Source organism: Lithobates pipiens, unplaced genomic scaffold (assembly GCF_037356315.1).
Source record: "Lithobates pipiens isolate NorthernLeopardFrog02 unplaced genomic scaffold, aLitPip1_a1.2 Scaffold_8, whole genome shotgun sequence".
Taxonomy (NCBI): domain Eukaryota; kingdom Metazoa; phylum Chordata; class Amphibia; order Anura; family Ranidae; genus Lithobates; species Lithobates pipiens.
This window is the reverse complement of record NW_027507903.1, coordinates 230,610,993-230,637,674: the sequence shown is the minus strand read 5'-3', so window position 1 is coordinate 230,637,674 and position 26,682 is coordinate 230,610,993. Positions and strand designations below refer to the sequence as shown.

At 40.7% G+C, this 26,682-nt stretch overlaps 1 protein-coding gene across 3 annotated transcripts in view; it reads right to left on the bottom strand.

Annotated features, from left to right (window-relative positions):
• Positions 1 to 2,465: 2,465 nt before the first annotated feature.
• Positions 2,466 to 26,682, bottom strand: part of PAWR (pro-apoptotic WT1 regulator) — a 169,758-nt gene continuing 145,541 nt past the window's right edge. For all 3 annotated transcript variants that reach the window (XM_077473709.1, XM_077473708.1, XM_077473710.1), the window contains 3 exons: positions 16,528 to 16,672; positions 16,332 to 16,436; positions 2,466 to 6,049 (listed from right to left, as the gene is read on the bottom strand). In XM_077473709.1, the coding sequence (XP_077329835.1) occupies positions 5,963 to 6,049; positions 16,332 to 16,436; positions 16,528 to 16,672 (337 nt within the window). In that variant the 3' untranslated portion in view covers positions 2,466 to 5,962. The remainder of the gene's footprint in view (positions 6,050 to 16,331; positions 16,437 to 16,527; positions 16,673 to 26,682) is intronic.

Below are 26,682 nucleotides of genomic sequence, written 5' to 3'. Positions count from 1 at the left end.
CTACCCCACCATCTATAAGAGATTGGTTTGAGCGCATTCAAAAAACTGCTGAAATGGAAGGACTGATCCATCAAGCAAGAGACACCCCTTCCAAATTTGTACAAACATGGTCCTGCTGGCAACACTTTACCACCACACAAGAATATCACGCTTTGCTTATTGGATGAGGGATATCTACCACATTATTTAAATGAATTTACCAAGTCATGATTGTGCTTTATACTTATAATTACCCCTTATCATTATTCTCCTAGAATCCTTCTCGCACCCCCACTAACCTTTTACATATGAATATATAGTCGCATTTCCTCACTTCAGGAAACACCTGTTTTATTAAACACTGAGATCCTTTGGGAGACTCTACCATATATGCACCGGTCGATATCTGCCAACACTCCTGGATCTTACTCTCCTTCTAAGTAACCTACTCTCCAACGACACTATCCCTCCCCCTCTCAGATAGACCTTTCAAACTCCTTATTATTTCTTTCTTCCTCCAACATATGATAGCTTTGGATCCTTATGATCAGCACATAGTTTTGTTACAGATTTTCTGTTTATTTTATGTAATTACTTTCTAGTCATAACATCATACCTACACACTATTCCTTTGACCTACTTTCCATACACTTTGCTCCTATACTATATTATACTATATGTTTTTTTTATTATTGACTAACATACATGAATTGCCCATGGTCACTGAAATAGTTGTAGTATCGCCTTCCCCCTTCCCAAGGGGTTTCACAATAAGCTTTATCATTTTTTTTTTCTCAGATTATTTTGTTTTGTAACCCATGACATTGAATGTAGCAGTTTAGCACATTGTTAACTTCAAAGCTAGACCTAATTATTATATGTTTTACAACTTCCTAGATTGCTGTTTGTAAAGATCTACATTTTCCAATCTGCTTTCAATATTTTGTTAATGTTAATATATTGTTATCAATATTGTATACCTGACAAAATCGAATAAAACGTTATTGAAAAAAAAAATAATAAGTCTGTATATGCAGTAAAGCATAATATAAAAAAAAGAAAAAAAAAAGGTCAGTGATTAACTGTTATACACGTAATATAAGTGAAATACAAATAATACAAAATTACATGCAACTGTTTTTTTTAAAAACACATGCACCACGAAAATCAAAGTATTATCCCTACATGCAAGAAATTAGTCCATTTCCAAAAGAAGCAATTTTCCATATAGTCTCCACTGTGATACTGCACACAACACCGACGAAGAAGTGTCACAAAAGGGAGAGAAAGGATCCTTCACCACCAACAATACTGCCGCTTACCAGCTGTTTTGATCCTTTAGATGAGATCAGGTATCGCCAATGGCTTGTCACCCAGACAAGGTTTAAGTAGCATAGAGGGCAAATCATTTTAAAACGCTCCACTCTGGCAAAGTTATGCTCCTACGACCACACCGCTCATTTCCCCCAATATAGAAGAAAGAAAGGAAGGAACCACCATAGCGTAATACTGTCACTAGTTTAATAAAACAAATACAGATTACACTTACATGTCTTTGGAATGAAAAGCGCCTATCATTAAAAACTCCAGCCGGCCGGCTACAATATCGCTGCCCGTTGCTTCCGGGATCAGCGCAGAATCATGGTGACGTCAGCACGCCGCTCCTCCCTATGTCATTCCGTTAAAGGTAACATCTTCCAAAATTGCTTCTTTTGGAAATGGACTAATTTCTTGCACGTAGGAATAATACTTTGATTTTAGTGGTGCATGCATTTTTAAAAAAAAACACAGTCACGTGTAATTTTATATTATTTGTATTTCACTTATATTACGTGTATAACGGTTAATCACTGACTTTTTTTTTTTATATATTATGCTATATGTACTTGATATTATATAGTTGTTCACTATAGCGCAGCTTTTTTTGAAAATATGTTAATATTATTGTGGGTATCTCACATTTGAGTTGCAGCTTCCAATTCAGTCACATCTTTTTTAAATTTTATATTCAGTTTATTTAGCACATATTTCTTTTCTTACAATTATTTTTTAGACAGCGCTGTATTGCCACCATTAAAAGTATTTAGTGTTTCTTTGAGCCACTGCGAGGCAAACTGAATGGCAGATATTATGGATGATAACATATATATATGTTACTTGTCACAGTAACACTATAACAATTTCCAACAAACTTGTCAATTCACAAATCTGTATTAGTTATTTTACATATGTATCTTAATTTACGTAATGATAATTTAACAATCAAAATGTTCAATTCACAAAATTAAATATCATGTTGGTGTAGAATTCTTCTTCTTAAGAAATAAACTACTTAGAACCTCTAATTCTCATAAATGCGTGCTCTGTCTTATGATATTTTATCTGCACCATGAGTGGCTTGTTTTTCAGCTCTCCTCAATGACAACCCATAGAAACTTGCTCCAGAACCCGTGAATTGATTTTACTATGAAAACTGATAATACAAATTGCATGTGATAAAAGCTTTATTGAATTAAAAAAAATGTGATCACTAAATGTAGCAGGAAGCATGGAAATATAAATGCTACATACTAATGTTTTTCTGAATTGTGTGCCTCTTGGATAAGTTTGCCATAAAGAAACGTAACTTTTTATAGGGAAAAGTGACCCAGTGACCAACTGGATATATGAATTTTTTTTTAGCAGCCTGGAAAACCCATTTTTGTGTTCTTCTAGTGTACATTTGTGACTGTCACACTTGTAGGGAAAATCACATACAGCGTATTGCCAGATTTTGCTTACATGTATTAATTGCTTACATGTATTAATACAAGCAACATACAATTATTACCCAGGCTAAAGCATGCAATTATTTATAGCACTGAAGTCATTAATTATAACAAACAAAACATTGGTCATCCCATCATTTTATTGACAACCTGCCACAATATAGTGACTTTCCTACTTATTTAAACTTAGGTACAGCATGTAAGGAATATAAATGTATTGGGCTGCCCAAATAAGGTGACTTAGAAATATGAAACTGATTTCAATTCACTAACTCCAATTCCTGTTCTTGCTAACTTAGTGTAAACCATCCAGGAAAAGACACATATTGTTAACACTAGTCCATTACATAGGCACAATGTAGTGATACACTGCAAGTTATTTATACGCAATTGATTGCAATAATCAGGCCACACAGGGATTAACCAGTATCAACAGTATGTTCTATTGCACATTATCTTTTTCCAGGATATTTGAAATCTTTGCTGCTGCTTAGCAATCATTTCCATGCCCACAGGATAGAAACTGGCTTTTGTCAGTGTGTGCCCTAGACAGAGAAGAAGAAAATCATTGTAATTACATTAACCCATGTGGTTGGAAAGTATAAGAAATAAATGGATGCTCATATTTTGCTTCCTTAAAGAGTTTGTTACCCCAACCCTTCATATTCCTACGTGCTTGCTGTACCATGTACTTGTATGAGAACGTTTCCTGTTCTCTTTGTATTGATTCCTTTATGTGAAATCCCTGGTGTTCCTACCAGTCCCTCTGCTTTCCTATTAAAAAACTGACCACACTAAGCAGAGAACACACTGTGGTCAGTTCTATAGCTATGCTGGGAACTTAGTGTGCTCTCCCCCAATGATCAGACTTCTCTTGACATGCCCCCGCTGAACAGCCATTCCCTGGCAAGCTCAGTGTGCTGTTGCTTCTCCTCCCCCAGCTCTTATGCAGCTGAGAACAGAGGGAATGCAATCACTTATAAAAAAAAAAAAAGGGAAAAGGGGTATTTAGAATGTTTATTTAAATACAAAAACGTTTTGCTTTCCATTTTAAACTGAATGGGTTGTTTTACAAGGTGATCGTTTACAATCACTTTAATCCTCATACACACTAGTAGTTCTTTTTCGTTCAACCTAGCAGGGTGGTCCTCCACCAAAACACACCAATTAATGGGTGTGAGCGATGATTGGGAGCCAGTCAGCAGACCTTGTTTGCTCATGCCATTTCGAAAGAAGACAGCTGAACGGCTGACTTCTGTCGGACCGACTCCAGTACATATGGGCCGGGCATCGGACGATTTATACTCTTCCCGCCTGTAAGATTACTCACAGACAGCCCTGAGCAAAACATTTCTCTTCGCTGCTGCTCAAAGAAATAAAGGAGGTTCATATTAATAGGAATTTTATGACTTCCGCTAGTATGATATAAAAATTTATTTTATTATCTTTTTATTACACAACCTGATAATTATATATATATTTGCCTATATATATATATATATATATATATATATATATATATTTTTTTTTTTTTTATTCATCCACATTTGCAGTGGTACAGGGCCCAGTTGTATGTACAGGAAAGGGCACATCTGTAGCATTAGGAGTTGAGCTTTTAATAACATAGGGCAGGGATATGCAATTAGCGGACCACTAGCTGTTGCAAAACTTCAAGTTCCATCATGCCTCTGCCTCTGGGTGTCATGCTTGTGGCTGTCAGAGTCTTGATTTGCCTCATGGGACTTGTAGCTCTGCAACAGCTGGAGGTCTGCTAATTGCATATCCCTGACATAAGGAATACCTTGGTAGACATAAAACTGAAATGATTCCAGTTTTACCAAAATCCATGGTATTATGGTCTACTGATGTAATGTGAACGGTGTTGTGGTATTCATGCCCAGAGAAAACAAATAACTTTCTCAATCAGAACAGTTTTCTTCTAAGCTCAGAATTCATTACACCAAAGTATTGCCACGCTGGCAATTATAATGACCCATTTAATGGTAGTTGGTGCCAACACCAAAATTTAATTTTAAGCATGGTTCTTGCAGCATCTTGATTATAGTTATATCAAACTTCTGTTTAAAACATGGCTTCACAATGAGATCAAGAGTCTGTCTAACCAAAGTAAGAATTAACTGTGGCCTAAGTATTCTTTAGCATTTGATTACATCTAATTACTTGTTAATCCAACAGCATGCTTATTGAAAGGAACATGGGCCACTATATAAAAATTGGAAAGCACTCTATAAATGAGGTAATCCTACAACTGTGCCTTTTGTGATTACAGATCCCTAACAAATATAAAAAGCACTATGCAATATTGGACCAGCCTATAAAATCGTTGCTACTGTTTACCCAGGCAAGGGGTAAATGTGAAAATGGTATGTATGAAAAAGAGGTTTTTAAAAAGCATGGAGAATTAAAAGGGTCAGTGGGCACACAAACACATGAGGAGTAAGAAAAAATGTTAAAGTTAGTTATATTATTCTGAAGGAGGCTAGTGACTAGCATATACATCAATACACGTTTCTGTATTTATCAGTCAGTATCATATTCCCATGCAAAGAGTTCTACAAATGAAAATGTGTTCAGTGACATGTACAAGGGTATGGAGAAATGAAAAATGTCCAAGATCGCCATTCTACATGTAAAGATTAGGTCTCTCCAGACACGAAGACATTCCATTCCGGTGACTAAGTTTACATTCCTCTTCCTTCACCCTTTGTCCTCCGGGGATTTCTCCAGACACTGGGTTGACAATTGTCTGTCCACTGTTTTTAACTTAGGCTTGTCTGACTTGCATGTATTTAACAAATTAGTGTTTAAGCTCTAAAGTTATGATTGAGAAGTGTGAAAAAAAAAACACATTTGACCCCAAAACATAGAAAAAGATGAATTCCACATCACTTAAATTGGAGGCTGAACATTTAAACCTGTCAAATATTTTTTTATGACAGTGCAAAATCATGTTTATCACAAAAAGTTATATCTTCAAAATCTGGTGCAATTTCATACTCTCAAGAACACAGTCTCTATTAATAAATATACAATCTTGACCATTCGTTGGGTGTACTTGGGTGTACCCCTTCATCGAAGAGGTTGACTTAAGATCCCCTTATTCCCTTAACCAATTTCCCCTATCCTACACACCCGCCTCTCAAGAGAAAAATAATCAGTAGTGTTTGTTCCACAGCAAACTTTTCATCTATCTTCTATCTTGTTAGCTGGCCAACAACTTTCAGAAGGGTCTTATTTTCCTGCTTTAGCTGTTTATTTTCATCTTCTATATCATCCAAATCCTTAAAAAAAAGAAATGAAAAATACATCCAATAAAAACACGATTTTACAGAGCCACGGTGTAAAGTACACTGCTATAAACTGCAAGCTTTCAAAGTATAAATATATGTAGGTTTTTAAAACCAGGAAACAAGCCTAAAAGGGAGAAGGGTCAGGATGAAATAAATATCATACACTGCTAAACACAATTCAAATAATCAGTTATTACCAAAGGCGTGATTTTAATTATTAAATGCTCAAACATATAAGCTTATTTTTCATTCCTTGCAGCAGTAAGAAACCACTGAACGATCCTTGTTTTTATATGGCTCACTGCCCCCGATTTCCTGTTAGTAAGACGGGGACTGCTATGTCGCTGCAGCCCCTGTGTAGTTTTAGGATATGAGCTGTAGTAAGAGGACCCAGGCTGTTCAAACTCCCAATCAGTCCCGTTCACTATCATGGTTACTTTGATTGAATGACAATGTATAGGCAGAGACACAGGGCTAAACATTATATGCCTGTGGCTGCCCACAATCTCTCAATGAAGTTATAATGCATGCGGTTTGTTCCTGCAGTGCCGGGCGTGATGCTGGCGCATCACCGCTCCCTCCTCCAATTGTCCAGTTATAGTTACAATTTATTCAGAAAAGAGGTGACGATTCTGCAGAAATAGTTAAGTTAGAAAAAAAGCTATTTTTTCTGTGCCTAGGAAGACAAAGTATCTTTCCTAGGCCCTACTCACTTTATAAAAAGCGAAAAACACAGCGCACTAAGGGGACCTTTATGTTTAAAAAAGTCATTTATTAGACGTTAGGAAAAAACACATTCACAAGGAAAAAAAATAAAAAATCGGGACTTTGAGAAAGCGCATACGCACAAAACATGCAAGTTTACACGTCCCTGCACGAGGCTCTCCGCTTAAGATCAGCCGCACGGGGATTACGGATATTACGTCAGCCGTTCGGGTCTCCTTCAATGCTGGCTCATGCAGCATCGAGATCTCCGGCCGAATCTAGATCCCCCAGCGGGTTCAACATCATATTTTGGAGACAGTGACAACCCCGAATGGTATCACTCCATATCCTAGTTGCTCCTACTGGCATATCGATCTGGAGAAGTCCTCTGCTTCATTGACAGTGAGTCCTATAAAACGATACCTTTTCACCATTGGTTTTGTGTAAGCATCAGTCCCTGCCTTTTATCTTGGGCTATCATCTCACTTCGGACACTGAGAATTGAGATAGTATTAACCCCTTGTGTTCCGGCTTCTTGGTGGTATTGTTTCCATTTTAAGCTGAAGTATTTTTATCTACACAAGGTCTGATAATTACAATATGGATTTTATTTTTCTTCATATAGACAACTGTTAGATCCCAAGTCAGATTTTTTTCCTTGTGAATGTGTTTTTTCCTAACGTCTAATAAATTACTTTTTTATACATAAAGGTCCCCTTAGTGCGCTGTGTTTTTCGCTTTTGATTGTTTCTTAACCCACTCTTTTCCAAGTGGTTGACAGCTGCACAATGGCATCGAAGAATTTACATCAACATTGAGGGATGATGGTTTTTTTACATCAAACCATCTTCTCACAAAGACAGTTCATGTGAGTACCTAAAGACTTGTTCTGTCTCCTACTCACTTTATACACAAATAAAAAAAAGTTATGACTGCTAATTTATATTACAAAATATTGGATATTTTACTGCATGTTATTGTTAACACACAATTCGCTGTAATGGTAAGCACTTTGGGTTCAAAGATCAAAAGACTAAAAGGTCATTCCCCTAAAAACAGCTACTGCAGATTCTGGTCTGCTAATGCATCCACTGATGTTATTTCCTTTGGGACTTTAAAAGAAAATTGTTTATCCACCTTAGACCCCTTTCACACTGGGGCGTTTTTCAGGCACTTTAGCATTAAAAAAAAGCACCCGTAAAGCGCTTGAAAGAAGCCGCAACTGCAATCCCAATGTAAAAGCCTGAGTGCTTTCACACTGAAATCCCTTTCACACTGGAGTGTTTTTCAGGAGCTTTAGCTTTAAAAAAAAAAAAGCACCTCAAAGATGCCACAACTGCAATGCCAATGTAAAAGCCCGAGTGCTTTCACATTGAGGCGCTGCGCTGGCAGGGTGTCAAAAAAAAGTCCTGCAAGCAGCTTCTTTGCAGCGCTTTTGGAGCGATGGAATACACCGCTCCTAAAGCGCCCCTTCCCATTGAAATCAATGGGAAGCGCCTGCAAAACGCCTGAAAAGCGCTTTTGGCAGAAGCGTTTTGTGGGTGCTTTTAACCCTTTATTTGGCCACTAGCAGGGGTTAAAAGCGCCCCAATAGCGCTTGAAAAACGCTGGTAAAGCGCTGCTAGTTTAAGCTGCGCTTTACGAGCGTTTTTCAGGCGCTGACATTGTGAAAGGGTTCTTAAAGCACTTGGACTTTCACATTGGGTTTGCAGGTGAGGCTTCTTTCAAGCGCTTCACAGGCACTTTTTTTTTTAACACTAAAGTGCCTGAAAAATGCTCCAGTGTGAAAGGGGTCTTATAGTGTCACCCATCCCGCTACAATATGGGTGTTCCTGTGTCTCCCTGTGCTTTCTGCGTAATATAAATTAAGTTAATTTAACAGATATAGTGGTGTACCTTTGTTATGGCTGCAGAACAAAAGCTACAGTGTTTAACCAGTTCAGCCCTGGAAGATTTTACCCCCTTCCTGACCAGAGCACTTTTTGCGATTCGGCACTACGTCACTTTAACTGACAATTACATGGTCGTGCGACGTTCTACCCAAACTAAATTGACGTCCTTTTTCCCCAAATATAGTGCTTTCTTTTGGTGGTATTTGATCACCCCTGCGGTTTTTATTTTTTGCGCTATAAACAAAAAAAGAGCAAAAAAAAAAACGCAATATTTTTTACTTTTTGCTATAATAACCCCCAAAAATATATAAAAAACATTTTTTCCCTCAGTTTAGGCCGATATGTAGCCTTCTACATATTTTTGGTAAAAAAAAAAAAAAAAAAAAAAATATCCCAATAAGTATATGTTGATTGGTTTGCACAAAAGTTATAGCGTCCACAAAATAGGGGATAGTTTTATGGCATTTAGATTATTATTTTTTATTAGCAATGGTGACGATCTGCGATTTTTATCATGACTGTGACATTATGGCGGACACATCGGACACTTTTTTGGGACCATTGTCATTTATACAGTGATCAGTGCTATAAAAATGCACTGATTACTGTGTAAATTACACTGGCAGGGAAGGGATTAACCACCAGGGGGCGATGGGGGGGGGGGTTAAGTGTGTCCTAGGGAGTGATTCTAACTGTTGGGGGAGGGGCTACCAATCACAGGGAGCAGTGGATCCCTGTCATGACACAAGGCAGAATGGGAAATGCCTTGATTACATAGGCACTACCCCGTTCTACCTCTCCACACCGCAATCGTGGGCTGCCGCAGAAAATGGAGTGCCGGGGACCTGCGGGCACGCACCTGCCCGAAAGGCGTCAAATTTAAAGGGACGTACCTGTACACCCATTTGCCTGCCTGTGCCATTGTGCCGATGTACATCTGTGTGCACTGGTCAGCAAGCGGTTAAAAAAATACAAGAAGCCATCATATTATTTCATTATGCAGTTAGGTTTCTTCCAAATACAATGCAAAATACATGAGCTACTACTACCAGGGAGTCTAGCTTCAATCCACCTGGGGATGTGCTGCTGGACTTTTAATCATAGGGAATTGTGAATAAATATTGTGTGTGTAAAAAGCATCAAGACCTCATGTGATACTTCTTGATCATTTACAGATAATAAATGAAACAATTCTAGGCACTCTCCTTCAATCTCCTTCTCTCAACCTTTCTCTGTAATTACAGCTCCAATTCCAAAAAAGTTAAGACACTGTATAAAGTCTACGTTAAAACAGAAGGCAATGATTTGCAAATCCTATAGCCTATATTTTATTCACAATAGAAAACATATCAAATGTTTCAGCTAAGAGAATGTACCAGTTTAACTACTTTAATACAGGGCACTTTCACCCCCTTCCTGCCCAGGCCAATTTTCAGCGCTGCCACACTTTGTAAGACAATTGTATGGTAATGCTATACTCTAGTGACATAGCTAGCACAAATGGCACTCGGGGCTGGAGAATATAGTGGCGCCATGCCAACATTGTGGGTGTGGTCAAATTACATCAGAGGGAGGAGCCTACATGGCCATATGCTTTAATGACTGTGCCACAAGTGATTATGTAGCAGACAGTACAAACCTTAAAAAAAACACTGTTCTATTGCATATCCTTTACTACACACAGCTACGGTAACCTTAAAGTGATATTAAAGTCTTGATTTTTTTTTTCTTTTTTTTTCTAAATAATAAACATGTTACACTTAACTGCTGTGTGTAGTGGGCTTGCACAAAGCAGCTTGGATACTCCTCATCTTCGGTCCCTCGCCGGCACTCCTGGTCCCTCCTTTTTTCTGGTTGCCCCCACAGCAAGCAGCTTGCTATGGGGGCACCCAAGCAGGCACGCTCCTGAGCTGCGGCTCTGTGTGTCCATTCACACACACACACATGGCCATGCCTTGACTTCACTCACTCCCTCTTCTGATTGGCTCACTGGCTGTGATTGACAGCAGTGTAAACCAAGGGCTCCCGCTGCTGCCAAAAGCCAATCAGAAGTGCAAGTCCCCAGACAGCCAAGGCTCCCGTGGACATAGCTGGATCGAGAGGGGGCTCAAGAATTAGGTGGGGCTGGGGGACGGGGGTTGCTGCACACAGAAGGCTTTTTACCTTCATGCGTAGAATGCATGAAGATTAAAAATCTTGTGCCTTTACAACCACTTTAACAAAGCATGTGTTGTAATTAGAATGCAGTAGTCAGGAGTAAGAAATGTAAAACACAGTAAGGGGAATTTATCAAAACTGGTGCAGTCAGAATCTGATACAGTTGCGCATGCAACCAATCAGCTTCTATCTTCAGCTTATTCAGCTTTAAAAATTAAAGCTATGAGCTGATTGGTTGCCATTCACAGCTGTTCCAAATTCTGTCTGCTCTAGTCTTGATAAAGGGCTTATTCAGACGGGCGCTGAGACAGGAGGATAAAGATGTGTGGAGCCACTCTTTGCTGCATCCACCAGAGAGGTTCATCTATAGAAGTAGGTGCACAGATCTGAATGCAGACACGGTGTGTTTGGATACATGCATCCCTTCCTGTCTGCACGCCAGATTTTGACATTTGACTATATCCATGCAGCTTCTGTGTCCCAATTGACTTTGATTGGACTGCCTACACAGGGATGCACAGAACACCATGCAGGATACACGGCCATCACATTGGGCATGGACACATATGCTCCATGTGAATGAAGCCTAATTGTCATGTGGGCCAGATAGCAGGAAAGAGAAAATGTTGGGTATGGAATTTTATTTATGAATCATATACTTACCTAGGTAGATGCTGTATCTGCCCACTGCCAGCTCTAAAGCTGAGAACCAAGTAATCAAACAGCCGATCATTCAGTTCTCAGTGCTCCCTGAGCAGACAGCTGGTGGCTGTCAGTCTCTGGCTTCTCTGCTTTGCCCCCCCCCCCCACCCCACGGTGCTAACTGAAACACTGGGCTGTGGAGGGGGCAGGAGTGACCAGGTCAGGCTCTCAGCAGCTTGCTGAGAGGCTGAGCTGGGTGCCGGTCCAGGCATGTGAGTGGATCCCAATCATATCATATGGTTGCAATCTTCTTTCCCCAGCCTGGACTGACTCTGTGACATCAGCTGAGAGGAGAAGTACAACCAAACCGGCTTTGGCTGTACTTCTCCTTTAATTAATCTATCACACAACTGCCTCTGCTCCTGTTTGGCATTACTTGCGACAATTGATAATGGTCCCTGTTTATGTTGTGAACTCTCCCTCCAGAGCCCAGGCAGGCTCTTCCTCAGCCCAGGCTTTATAGTTTCATAGTTAGTAAGGTTGAATAAAGACACCAGTCCATCCAGTTCAACCTGAGTGAGTGTCTACAATTGTCACTATCCCTGTACGTTGCACACTCACATCGGTCCCTACCCTCGAGGAGCCCACAATCCAAGGTCCTCATTCATATACTAGGGCCAATTTTGGACAGAAGCCAATTAACCTACCTGCATGTCTTTGGATTGTGGGAGGAAACCAGAGCACCTGGAGGAAACCCACGCAGGCACAGGGAGAACATGCAAACTCCAGGCAGGTAGTGTCGTGGTTGGGATTTGAACCAGCAGACCCTTCTTACTGCTAGGTGAGAGTGCTAACCACTACACCACTGTGCCGCTTTAGATCCAGGCTCTTTGTCCCTGAAGCTGGAAGGTCCTTCAGGCACCTTCTTTCCTAGTTCAGAGGGCCTCCATGATCCCCCCCCCCCCCCTCATAGTCTGGGACCTCCAGGTAACCCCTCACCTTGTCCAGTATCTCCCTTGTACCCCCCCCCATCCAGGGGCCTTTGCCACACCAACCACCATTTCCTAGTCAATGGCCTCCTCTGAACCCACCCCCTAGTGCAGGGTCTCTTTTGCACTCCTCTCCTAGTCCAAGGACTCCTTTAGTCTGCCCAAAGTTAAAAGTCTCCTCTGCACCTTGCTCTCTGAATCCAGGTCCTTTATCAACCCCACTTTTCAAGTCCAGGGCCTCCTCTACACCCCTGAGTCCAGGGCCTCCTGTGCACCATCTTCCAGTCCAGAGCCTCCTCCGAACCCCCCGGTCAGAGCCTCCTCTGCACCCCCCTCCAGTCCAGAGCCTCCTCTGCCCCCCCGGTCAGAGCCTCCTCTGCACCCCCCCAGCCAAAGACCTCCTCTGCATCCCCCAAGTCCAGGGTCTCCTCTGCACCTCCCCCAGGTCAGGGCCTCCTCTGCACCCCCCTAGCCCAGGACCTCCTCTGCATCCCCCAAGTTCAGGGTCTCCTCTGCACCCCTCCAGGTCAGGGCCTGCTCTGCAACCCCCAGCCCAGGACCTCCTCTGCATCCCCCAACTACAGGGGCTCCTCTGCGCCCCCCATCTGCGCAGGGCCTCCACTGAACCATCCAGTCCAGGGCCTTCACTGCACCCTACAGGGAGACCTGCCTGTCCATTACAATTGATCAGGCAGCAGTGACACCCAGAGAGCAGCGGTTCCAAGTGCTGGTGGGGGCAGAACCCCCGGGAGGTGCCCCCCTAGATGCATCACCTGGGGGAGGGCCCCCCCCTGCCCCCCCTAATTTCGGCCCTGCTATACTGTACCCATATGCATTTTTTTTTCACATAAATTTTGAAAAAAAAAACCCCAAGATACTGTTTTTCTTTGTTTCTGTTATAAAATTTAGCAAATTCATACATTTAGGCCAAATTGTATACTGAAACTTTTGTGCTCCGTTGGTTTTTGTGTGATGAGTGAATTAATTCAGATCAGCAATAAAAATAGATAAGATTGCGCTATGGACAAATTCCACCCGTCCGCCACACAGGCAAGGGAAAAAATAAAATGAAATAAAGATAAATTGAAATGAATTAAAATGAACTCAAGGGGTTAAAGCTGCCTGTGCTTGAAACCTGTCCCTAAAAATAGGAATAGGTTAGAAATCTGAGATATAAATTAAGCTTTGGCGCTAAAACCTTTTTGTGCACTGTGGATACCAAAATCATGTATGAGTGTGAAATGATCTATTATCTCTGCTAGTGCTCTGAAGAATTTAATACAAATTAAGGTGGAAATCTCCCAAAAACCACTATATACGTGATATTAAATCTGATATTAAAGATTAACTGCGCCGGCGTTGCTGCTGTGTATACCAGTGTAAGGTGCACGTCCTAGGCCACGCTACACAGCAGCAACGCCGGCGCAGTTAATCTTTAAAGCGATTTGTCTCTTTGGATATTGTGAGTAACCTGACTTCTTAATAAACAAAAACGTTCAAACAACAGTATTGCACTATGTTTGTACTTCTGTTTCCCTTCATGTATAATTGCTAAACGGACTATCTGCGGAAGGAAAAGTGTAAAACATCCCCCCAGCATAGCAGAAGCAGAGCCCAAAGAAAGCTGCACAGTGGCTCATACTGTGGCTGCTCGGTTAACCCATTGAGGGTTTTTGGTCTGGTGAGCACATATACATACCTTTTTCCTAACACAGAGTGGCGCACCGGAGAGGAATGCATTTAACCCTTCTGCACTAGTCACTTTACTTTACCTCATTTGATGAAAGTTCCATGCGTTTTTCCAGCAACCAGATGATGCGACTTTGAAAAAAATCTTTGTTGGACATTATAAGATTTTTTGTTATTATTATTTTTTCTTGGTACTTTCACAAAACGTTTATTGATTGTCACTTTGAACATAGAGCACAATTTATGGATATTGGTTTGCATATGATTTTTCAGATATTGGTTTGCGTATATATTTTTTCTATTGAGCACATTAATAATATTTTAATTGTTTATTTCTATGTGATTGATTCACCATTTTTTAACATATATGCGCATTTTTGAGGTGTAAGTCAACAGACACACATCCTTTTCTCTTTTTTTCACGCATTTTAATATCACGTATATAGTGGTTTTTGGGAGATTTCCACCTTAATTTGTATTAAATTCTTCAGAGCACTAGCAGAGATAATAGATCATTTCACACTCATACATAATTCAGATCAGAACTTGAAATTCAGAATGGATTGGACCAACTGATAAGCTAAGTGGATTGCACATATTCGCCAAAAACAACATTTCTGAGCCTCCACTACTTGATATTGTTTAACTTCATGATAAGTGGGTTGATTCACAACTTGAACCTCAGATTCAACCTGGATCGGGATTGGGCCTGTTTGCCTTCAATATGCTGCATGGTTAGTGGAACAGATTTTCTAAGCGCCACTAGTACTGTTGCCCTTTGCTAAAAAACATAAGTCAGTCCAAAATGTTTAATAAAGCTCTATTAAAAAGATAATTTAAAAAGCAGCTTTTGCCACAATATTCACCCTCAGTCTGAAGCAGCACCTTGCCAACATCATTCAATCAGCTTCCTCTAAACCTAGGCTTCCCCTAGCATGTGACTGAACAGTGAAGGAAAAGCAGCGCAGTGATGAGTTTAACCCTATATCTCCTATCAGTGTGTTCCTTGTTAGCATATGAAATTACTGGCTTCTTATGCTGCTTTTATTTCACCATTCAAAGCTCTGCTTTACAGGGATTGTGAGAAGATGATACCACGTCAACCTCAGGTACTTACACTGCTTGCATTTAATAAAGTCATTTAATTAACGTATGTATCAATGAATACAGAACTGCATTAATTTCTGTATTTTAGATCCATTTAGAGATCAACTGACGATTTCTAGCCCTTCCTGACAGATCATGCTCCCATACATGGCACAATTTGACATGCTCCCAGCTCTGGGACTATAGGCCCCAAGATGCTTTGCATACTCTCTGCACAGGTGTTGCTGGACGTGATGGCACACTGTATTAGCGTGTCCATTGTGCTGCAGCAATAGAGCCCCATTAAAAATAGCTCTGGGAATTTAGGGGAAAAATGGCCCTGGGTAATGTATATTTCTTGGCCTTAGAGAATATTTGTTTCTTGTTTATAGCCTTATATTATTTATTTCCTGTTATGGTCTCCCACCATAAACACTGAGGGCTGATTCACACCAGACCCCGGTTTTAAAGTAAAATGTACCCACACAGGGCTCAAACGCACTGCCCTTACGATCTGCTGTGGGTGCCAATGTAATGTTAACAGCAACCTGAATGCAGATCGCATACATAGTGAATTTGCAGGCATCCAATCACATGGTACCACGCAATATAAAGTGTGATGTGTTTTTTAAAAGGAATGCACACACAAATTTTTATGCGTTCCAGTTTGATTTTTCGCCCACTATAATTAAGTCCCTGTGCGATTCCTGTGTAAGCCGGCCCTGAAGGAATACATTATTACTGCAAGAAAAAGTTATGGAACTGTTTTTGATTGTAAGTTCACACAAGCAGGACCCCAGGCACTGTACTCTCTCTCTTTAGTTAGTAAAACGCTGGACAAACTGTTGGGAGTTATACAAATCCTGTAAAAGATCATAATATTAATAAAACTAATAAAAGATTTAAAATAATGTCTGATCTGCATCATAAACTGAGATGTTTTGGTGGATATCACAAATATATGAACAAGCATCACCAACAAGATAGTTCTAATAATAAGTTAAACCCAACAGGTCCCTAAGAGCCATGGATGAATCAAAAACTCCATTCTGCATCATACTATGTTCAAACTCTTGTACTAAACATCATATACAGTGCTCATCTTATACTTACTCTGTTTAACAAGTCAATTTCTTCCTTCATTTTCATAATTAATTCTTCTTTGTCTTGCATTAACTTGACTAATCTTAAATTGTCATGCCTTTCTTTTGCTAGCTCCTGTAAAATCAATATAAAAACGGGGTTTATCTATTTATAGTTTTGTTCATAATAATAAAAAAAAAAACATGCAATTCCATAAAGCTGGTACCTTTTCAAGTTCTTCTATCTTTTTCTCCAAGGAATTTCCCTGGACAGAATTTACAGAATTGGGATCTCTGCTGTAGCGGCCACATGTTGCTCGGTCGGTATGGGGATAACGATTTAAGGAGTCATCATCTGGGGTATTGTTTGTGCTAAAAAGCAAAAAATAATTGTTAAAATTTCTCTTACAATAAATTCACCCATGCGCTCTTAACTGTATTAGCTAATGGCTGAGAACACAAGTTGTCTGAAGGTACCTTTTAGGTCAGGTTCCCTTCCACGTGGAGTATTGCCAAGCTATGTCTGCAAACAGTGTCCCCCACATAATTGCAGACATTTTGACATACATAACATAACACTTCATGGGAATCTGTATTGATAAAAAATGAAAGCACCCATATACAAAATGCTTTTATGAAAGCTAAAAAGTGGTTATTCTCATCTTTGCTTTGCTACCAAGTAAATTACTGACCAGGTATCTAAAGCCATAAAAGCCAGCCTGCATGGGACTGTAGACAGAAATAGTAATCTATAAATAGATACTAGCAAACAAATAGTGGAGTAAACTTGGCTGCGACCTTTATTATTGGTAATCAATTTCTTTTTTATTAAACACGTAACCATTTCTAGTTAGATAAATGAATTCACAAATAACTTATTTACTCAAACAACATTACAGTAAGCAACCCAGCCACTACGACACACGTTGGCGAAAATGATATTTTTTTATCAACCACTCCCCTTTACTACAAAAAGGGGGGTAAACCACATAATATTATAAAGCCACGTCAAGGGGGGGGGGGAGCTCACAGGTGGGGTCTTGAGGAACTGGCAAAAATAACCTATTGCAATGCCTTGTCCCGTCTAGAATATTCCATGCCATCATGTGACCTAATCTTCTGGAATATTTATAAAGTTCAGCTGACCTTTTCCAGTGGTCAGCTGACCTGGTCCTATGCCATCTGAAATTTTATTGGTTACCTAACTTAGCCTTAACCTTTCAATCCACCTTAATTGGCAGGAAACAAGACCCACCCACCTAACGTGACTGACCAATTAAGTAACTGGGGGCCTTGAAACTCCTATTCTGTCACATTCCCATGGGCAGGGGGACCTTAAAACAGCCCCCCTTTCTCTCATTCTTGTTCCAAAGCAGCTACTCAAAAATGAAAAAAAAAAAAAAAAGTTGCATGAAGCTGTTGGCTCCATAGTTTTCATTTTTTGGTCTCATGCAGGATGCTTTTAAAGGCATTCTGCATTTCTTTTATTTTCAGCCTCTAAATGCCCCTAATGTGTCCATGGGTGTTTACAGGCATTTAGAGGCAGGGGTATTTAGATGCAGAAAAAAACCCAGGGTCAGGGCGTTCAGGAGAGGAGCATTCCAGCATAAAAAAATGCTTGACAAGTCTAAACATGTTTAACCACTTTTTTACTGGGCACTTAAACCCCCCTCCTGCCCAGACCAATTTTCAGCTTTCAGCGCTGATGCACTTTGAATGACAATTGCGCGGGCATACAACACTGTACCCAAATTAAATTTTTATCATTTTTTCCCACAAATAGAGCTTTCTTTTGGTGGTATTTGATTATAGCTGGGAGTTTTATTTTTTGCTAAACAAACAAAAAAATAAAAAATAAAAAATCATGTTTAATAGTTTGTTATAAAATTTTGCAAACAGGTCATTTTTCTCCTTCATTGAAATGCGCTGTTGAGGCGGCACTGGTGGGCACTGATAGGCTGCACTGGTGGGCACTGATAGGCACAGTTAAGGTGGCACCGATAGGCACAGATAAGGTGGCACCGATAGGCACAGAGCGGGTGGCACAAGGTGGCACTGATGGGCATAGATAAGATGGCACTGATGGGTGGCATGGATGGGCACTGATAGGTACCACTGATAGATGGGACTGATGGGCACTGATAGGTGGCACTGCTGGGCACTGATGGGCGGCACTGATGGGAACTAGTAGATGACACTGATGGGCACGGATGTGCAGCACTGTTGTTGAGGCAGATTGTGGGCACTGATGGGTGGCACTGTGGGCACTGATGGGTGGCACTGTGGGCACTGATGGGTGGCACTGATGGGTGGCACTTTTGCCTTTACTTAGGTGGCACTGGCAGGGGGCAGGTGGGCACTGATGAGCTGGCGCCAGCTCGCCGTGATCGGGACTGAAGTCCTTCTCACGGCTGCCAGTGATCGGCTTTTTTTTCTCCTCGCGCTGTCAGCGCGAGGAGGAAAAAAAAAGAGCCGGTTACCGGCTCTGTTGTCATCACATGATCAGTTGTCATCACAGATGAGGGATCCTCCCATTTAATAGCTACCTACTTCTCAGGTACTACTTCTAGCTTAAAGGTGAAAGACCAAGTCCGGAGGAGGGGCTGGGGAGGCAAAGTTCTGACCCCTGTTGTCTATTGCCTCAGCAAGGCCAGAAATTCTGACCATGAAATCTGACAGTGGCAGAAAATTCCTCTCTAAAGAAGTGGCTGGAAGACCAGATGATGTAGAGAGGAACTACCACCCCCAACAAGACTAAAAGCCGATTCTCAGCTAGGAAGACCCTCCTATTTGCTTATGACATGCCATGCCTGTGAATTTATCTTCATAAGAGTACTCACAAACTTTGCAACAGTATAAGACAGGCACGTGTAACCTGCAACAACCTAGGTATCACAATTCAAATCACCAGTGTGCTCATAGTTTGGAGGAGACCCAGAGATGTTGCTAACTGGAAGTCTAAGTCCACAGAGGAACAGGTAGAATGCACAGATGTAGTGAGTTTTCAAGTCTGCGAATGCACATGAAGCACCACTAAGGGGGTACACACAGGTGTAAAACAGCACAATGGCATAAAATTTTAAAGGAAGAGCTGGTAACCTAGTCTCATTACTAGCACCAGTATTTAGTCATCTATTTCCCTATACCCCCTTGATAGGACAAGAGCACCTCAGGGTTAAAAAGTTTAGAGGGCTTCTGACCTTACTCACCGTCCTGGGAAATAATCATTCTGGGTTCGTTCCCTCCACAGTGGGCATTCCCCTGCAATGGGCCTTCCTGTCTTCAGGGACAAGGCTCTGCATCAGGCAGACCATGGCTCTGCACTTCTAAAGCATCTTGCAGATACTCCGCATGTTGCACTAAGTGGTCTATGCGCAGACAGATGTAAACAGACATGCCTTTTCTTACATCTTTTTACACCTGATCCATCACCTTCCAGTAGACTAACATTGAGTTTCCATTCAGATCCACAAAAAGACAACTGACATTGTGTGAAAGTGGCCTAAATTGTATCGCTCTACAAAATAATAGTAGTAAACACAAATAATGTTTCATACTATGATTAAATTATATAAATTAGATGAATGTATTACAAACTTTTCTGCACAGTTTGAAGCATCTATTCATACAGAAGTCATGCTTATGAAAAATGTATTGCAACTATCCCAACTGACAAAATAGTTACTGGCACTCACTGGGTTTCTATTCCCTCTCCACTCTATCCAGAACTAAAAAAAAAAGTTTAGTATTTAGTTATACTTTAATGTTTAGCTTTCACACGGTACAAAACAGGGGACAGCCAAGGGAAACAATTTGCATGCTGGTCAACTACTATTCACTACTGGGGACTGTACATTGTCTAATTCGACTATCACTGTAATGGTATGTTTTTAAAAGTTTTATCGCATTGGACAGATTCTGAACTTGTTAAATGTCTGGCCACAAGATAATAAAATTAAAGTCAAAGAATATTTTCCCACGTGCAGTTCTTGGCACTGTATATAATACTGGCCTGTAACATAACTTTGCTAAAAGAGTAAAAATTAGACTTCATGTAAAATATGAATGATGTGTGCTTCAGAGAAAACCCTTGTTTTGTTAAAAAGCCTCAGAGGAAAGTGTTCACAGCAGTGAATATTTACAGGAAGACTTTTATAGCTGTAAGGGAGCTAGACCTTTTACTGGCCAAATCTGACAAAATGCCCCCCTGCCTCCTTAAACCAAGCGGTGGGATCATTGTTCACTATGTTTACACATATAAATTAACCCCATGGAAAGTCAGTAAACCCCATAAACATAACTCGAAGAAGACCTTACATATGTCATTGTATTGGATGCAAATATGGTAATTCTATTAAAGGTCTAAGGCATGTGGGTTTCAAATAATTTTAATGTGCAATACAACCTCCTCTATGCAGATGCTGAGAAGCGTTGAATCAGAACCTCTACTGCATTATATGTTTTCAATAAGCCAAGCATAGGTTACCCCAGTGTTCCTCAAACCAATAGTTATAGACTACTGCTAGGTTACATCTTCCTGATCTCTTTACAGGAGTACAAGCAACGTTTTAGTTTTCAACCCTGTGTCTAATGAACACAACTGTGTAACTGTTTGGATGTCTTGGGAACATGGCCTGCTAAGATGGCCACCTCCACACAAAAAACACAGTAAAGAACAAGGCATTGTAGGACAGTAGTAGAGGAAAAAATCATCTGCAGGGATATCACAAGCATTACCAGTTCTTTATCCATTACTTACCATTTTGGGTACAGCTTACACAGCTCAGGCCCTCTTTAAGTAAATTACATGAAATGCTAGTTTTCACATTCACTGTGCAACTTTTTTGCAGATAAGCTGACAATGACTTGTGAGCACCTTTGATCTAGGGGGTCACATGCTTTGTCTAGGTAAGCTAACAATCAGAAATGTACTTTACTGTGTTACTTATATATTGCTAGTATATCATATGTGTAGGTTAAAAAAAGTCAAAGAAACCAGCTGAGGCTGAGCTCATACTTTAGTATGGTGATAAGGACCTTTTCTAGAAATTCATGTTCTGTGTCAGTGACTTAGAACAAATAAAGCTAGTAGGTGAGCAGGAATTTAAAGCAACAAGCATATTTCTCTCATGACAAATTTGCTTTAAATTCAGCCTTTATAGCTCCTTCCTGAAAGGATAGATTTAAAGTGAGCCTGTCAGAGTAAAACTATCTGTAAAAAGCTATAACTGTATAAGATGATGTTAAGTCCCTTTCTTGCTGTCTGCACAGTTGATCGCTGCTCCAATCTGTAGAAATGATAACCAAAAGTCTACTGAGAAACCAACATATCTGTAGTTTTAATCTCCTGGGCAGTGGGAAAAATAAGTATTTACCTTTTTCTTTTACAGGTATGGCTTTTAATGGATCATTTTACTTCTAGGCATATTTCTTTAACATTGTAAAGTTACGGGTAGAGCAGGTTGAAGACTGTTTATACCAAGTGTTGGGTTATACATAGAAATGTGGATTGAGTCAGATAGAATCCAAACATGGAGTCAGGCATTAAACGGAGAAAGTATGTAAAAAATGTAAAGAATGTTTGTGACTAATGCTGGCCAGCGGGGACTGGGCGAATCTTGAGACATCGTTGGCCATTCCAGCTCAACAGAAGTCTATATAACGACCAACTTCTGTCGAAAGGGATCATTGGAAAAGGTTCAATCAATCAGCGGCTGCAGACAATCAGCTGCAGCGTTAATCAGGGTATTCTGACAGTGCAGGAATCCCCATTAGTCACAAACTTTCTTTAAATTTTTTACATACTTTCTCTGTTTAATCAAGCATGCACTGAGTGGCAACTGCCTATGTGCATATGACATGCTTTAGGTATCGTAGATGTTCATGTAATACACACAACCTCACACATGTACACTGGAGATCAAAATTAGAGAACAACCTGCAATAACAGGAGATTTTGACCGGCTCTCTATGCGAATTTGCACAGGAATCCTGTGTATCTTTTGGTCCGTTTCAGCCAAAAATTCATGCTGAAATCGGACCTGAAGCGGTGAACCAGGACGCACCGGACCACTACTGGGAGCCACATGCGTCGATGGTGTGAACCCAGCCTAAAAGAGCAGTTTTGTTAAGCAGATTTCATGAGTTACATATATTTGGAAGCACAGAATAATAAAAAACAAAAAACAAAAAAAAAAAACTTAAATGAGACTTGAAAAAGAACATTGATCAAAATTAGAGAACACTTTCAGATACCTCTCAGTTATTGGTGTTAATCGGGGACCTTGTGCCAATTTCTTTATCTGACAAACCATTTAACTGGCAGCCCAACTTTCCAGTTTACACTGATTTGCAAGATGGTGAGCCATTCCAAAGTGACTGAAACCCTCCAGCAGCAGGGAGTCCAGATGAAGGCCAACATGTGGTTCCTTCCCTGCATTAATCACCCAATCAGCCAGCAATTTTCATGCACCATAATGCCCCCTGTCATACAGCAAAACAGGTAAAGAAGTTCCTTGAAGCTGAAAACATTGAAATAATGAAATGGCTAGCCCAGAGTCCTGATCTAAACCCAATAGAAAACCTCTGGCAAATCCTTGGCGACAAAGTTATGGCCAAGAAACCCACTGCAGTCACTGAACTGTGGAAGAGACTGGAAGAAGAGTGGAACAAAAAAACACCAGAGCAGTGTGAGAGACTAGTGATGTCCAGTGGCCGCAGATGTGCTGAAGTCATTCAAAGCAAGGGCCTGTACACTTCCTACAAATTGTTGTAATCTTCAGAAATGTTAGTTGTAATCTTTCTCCGTGCTTCGGTTTTATATAAAATTAGGGTTTTTTGTTGAAGTGCCTTGGTTATTTTGAAAAACACTGTTCTATTAGCATGGTATAGCCACAACAAAAATTCCAAAAATGTTGAGCAATGAAGATTACATTATTTCTGAAAAAAATCAAGTGTTCAGAAATTGTTCTCTAATTTTGATCTCCAGTGTACCTGCTTTGAAAGGATTAGAATACGTAGTTTTATTTGTATGTTCTTATAACTGCTGGGAATGAACGTGGCAAGTGCCTCAATCTTTAGCTGCCCATCACAGACTTGGTCTGCATTTCAGTGTATGTACAGTATCTCACAAAAGCAAGCACACCCCTCACATTTTTGTAAATATTTTATTATATCTTTTCATGTGACAACACTGAAGAAATTATACTTTGTTACAATGTAAAGTAGTGAGTGTACAGCTTGTATAACAGTGTAAATTTGCTGCCGCCTCAAAAGTACACCCCTAAGTGAAAATTTCCAAATTAGGCCCTAAGTGTCAATATTTTGTGTGACCATCATTTTCCAGCACTGCCTTAACCCTCTTGGGCATGGAGTTCACTAGAGATTCACAGGTTGCCACTGGAGTCCTCTTGCACGCCTCCATAATGACATCAAGGAGCTGGTGGATGTTAGAGACCTTGCGCTCCTCCACCTTCCATTTAAAGGTGCCCCACAGATGCTCAATAGGGTTTAGGTCTGGAGACATGCTTGGCCAGTCCATCGCCTTTACCCTCAGCTTCGTTAGCAAGGCAGTGGTCATCTTGGAGGTGTGTTTGGGGTCATATTGGAATACTGCCCTGTGGCCCAGTCTCAGAAGGGAGGGGATCGTGCTCTGTTTCAGTATGTCACAGTACATGTTGGCATTCATGGTTTCCTCAATGAAATGTAGCTCCCCAGTGCTGGCAGCACTCATGCAGCCCCAGACCATGACACTCCCACCACCATGCTTGACTGTAGGTAAGACACACTGGTATTTGCACCCCTCACCTGGTTGCCGCCACATACGCTTGACACCATCTGAACCAAATATGTTTATCTTGGTCTCATCAGACCACAGGATATTGTTCCAGTAATCCATGTCCTTAGTCTGCTTGTCTTCAGCTAACTGTCGGCTTTCTTGTGCATCATCTTTAGAAGAGGCTTCCTTCTGGGACGACAGCCATGCAAACCAATTTGATGCAGTGTGCGGCGTATATGGTCTGAGCACTGGCAGGCTGACCCTCCACCCCTTCAACTTCTGCAGCAATGTAGGCAGCACTCATAAATCTATTTCCCAAAGACAAACTCTGGATATGACGCTGAGCATGAGGCCTGTTCTGAGCACAACCTGTTCTGTTAAACTGATGTATGGTCTTGGCCACCTTGCTGCAGCTCAGTTTCAGGGTCTTGCCAATCTTCTTATAGCCTAGGCCATCTTTATGTAGAGCAACAATTCTTTTTTTCAGATCTTAAGAGAGTGCTTTGCCATGTTGAACTTCCAGTGACCAGTATGAGAGAGTGAGAACGACAACACCAAACTGAACACATCTGCTCCCTAGTCACACCTGAGACCTTGTAACACTAACGAGTCACATGACACCGGGGAGGGAAAATGGCTAATTGGGCCCAATATGGACATTTTCACTTAGGGGTGTACTCACTTTTGTTGCCAGCGGTTTAATGTTTGTGTGTTGAGTTATTTTGAGGGGACAGCAAATTTACACTGTTATACAAGCTGTACACTCACTATTTTACATTGTAGCAAAGTGCCATTTCTTCAGTGTTGCCACATGAAAAGATATAATAAAATATTTACAAAAATGTGAAGGGTTTACACACTTTTGTGAGATACCGTATATGTACAGTCTACTCTTACTCTAACCTTTCTAGGGAAACACCAGTCAAGCATCCATTTGACGTAAATATTTAGACACAAAGTTCCAATGTAAGCAGTTTTTCTTCTTGGTTCATCACTGCAGCTTCTTATGGTACCTCTTTAATGTAAGTGTAAAGTCTTGTTTTTTTTTTTAAATAAAAATAACAAACATGTTATACTTACCTGCCCTGTGCAGTGGATTTGCACAGAGCAGCCCGGATTCTCCTCTTCTCGGGTCCCTCTTCAGAGCTCCTGGCCTCTCTCTCCTGGTGAGTGCCCCCACAGCAAGCAGCTTGCTATGATCAGAGTCACAGCTCCCTGTGTCCATTTAGACATAAAGCTGCTGCCCGACAGCGACCCCTCTCTCTCCCTCTCTTGTTTGGTTGACTAACTTTGATTGACAGCAGCAGGATCCAATGGCGCTGCTGCTGTCTCAGTCAAACAGGAGTGGGAGTCTGGGATGGCTCAAATGTTTTTGGACATCGTTGGACAGAGATGGGGCTCAGGTAAGTATTAGGGGGGGGGGGGGGGCTGAAGGTGCTGCTGCTCGTATAGAATACATTAAGATAAAAAAAAACCTGACTTTACAACCCCTCTAACTTAAGAATTTATGCTACCCCCTTACCTTCAGAATCATTACAGGACAGTGAATAAGCATCATCACTTCTGTCCAGTAAGTCTGAAGCCGATCTAGAAGTATGTGTCACAAGAGCAGCTGGCTAAAATCACAAATCCCATGTCAGATAAAACAGTAAACATTTATGCAATATTTAGTTGCCGTAGGTTTCACACTAGGTATATTTGTAGCAATAATAACAAAAAAAACTTTGACTGGAGGCATGAAACATGTAGGAGAAGGAGAAGAATGAAAACATTCGGCTTGGGAGGCAAACACAACCAACTGACACTTTCATTGTAGGGATAGTTTCCTATGGGCTAAAAAAAAGGTACCCCAGAGAATGTATTCTGCAGTGATTGGTGACTATAATGAAATGCGGTAGTTGTCTAAAACAGCCATTCTCAACCAGGGTTCCATGGAACCCTGGGGTTCCTCCAGAGGTTGCTAGGGGTTCCTTGAGCTGTGGCTAATGAAGCACCTTTTTGATGATGCCTACAGAGTTCACAGTTCATCACTTAGCAAAGCCAGCAGCGTGACACAAAATATATTTTTAGATGTCTTTAAGGGTGGCATTCTGAGCAGCATTTAAAGGGGAACCTTCTTCCTATTGACCACCAGTATAAGGGGCATTGTCCTATTGACCCATGATGAATTGGTTTTAGTAAGGGTTCCTCCAGACCTGAAAATTATTTTTGGGGTTCCTCTAGGGTTAAAAAGTTTGAGAAAGCCTGGTCTAAAAGAACATGTTTTTTGTTTGTTTGCACTCTGTTTATTGTAAAACACTTTTCACATATATGATAAGGTTCTTCAAAGAATTGTTGGTTTAGACGGTTTTATCACTACAACCCTACATACACCCTTTTTGGTTTGGCCCTGATCATGACTGGGTAATATTCAACAGACTAGTTTAATGCTACCACTTTTAAATGTACTAAGAAAAGCCTTAAAAAAAATCCCTAATGTCAAAAATAAGTGTATGCTAGATGCCTTATAATCAAAAACAGAGCTTGGCAGACAGTTCTGTTTATAAAAACTATTCCACTGTGTTAAATATGTGTCTTTCAGACACATTAACATAAGAGGAATTTA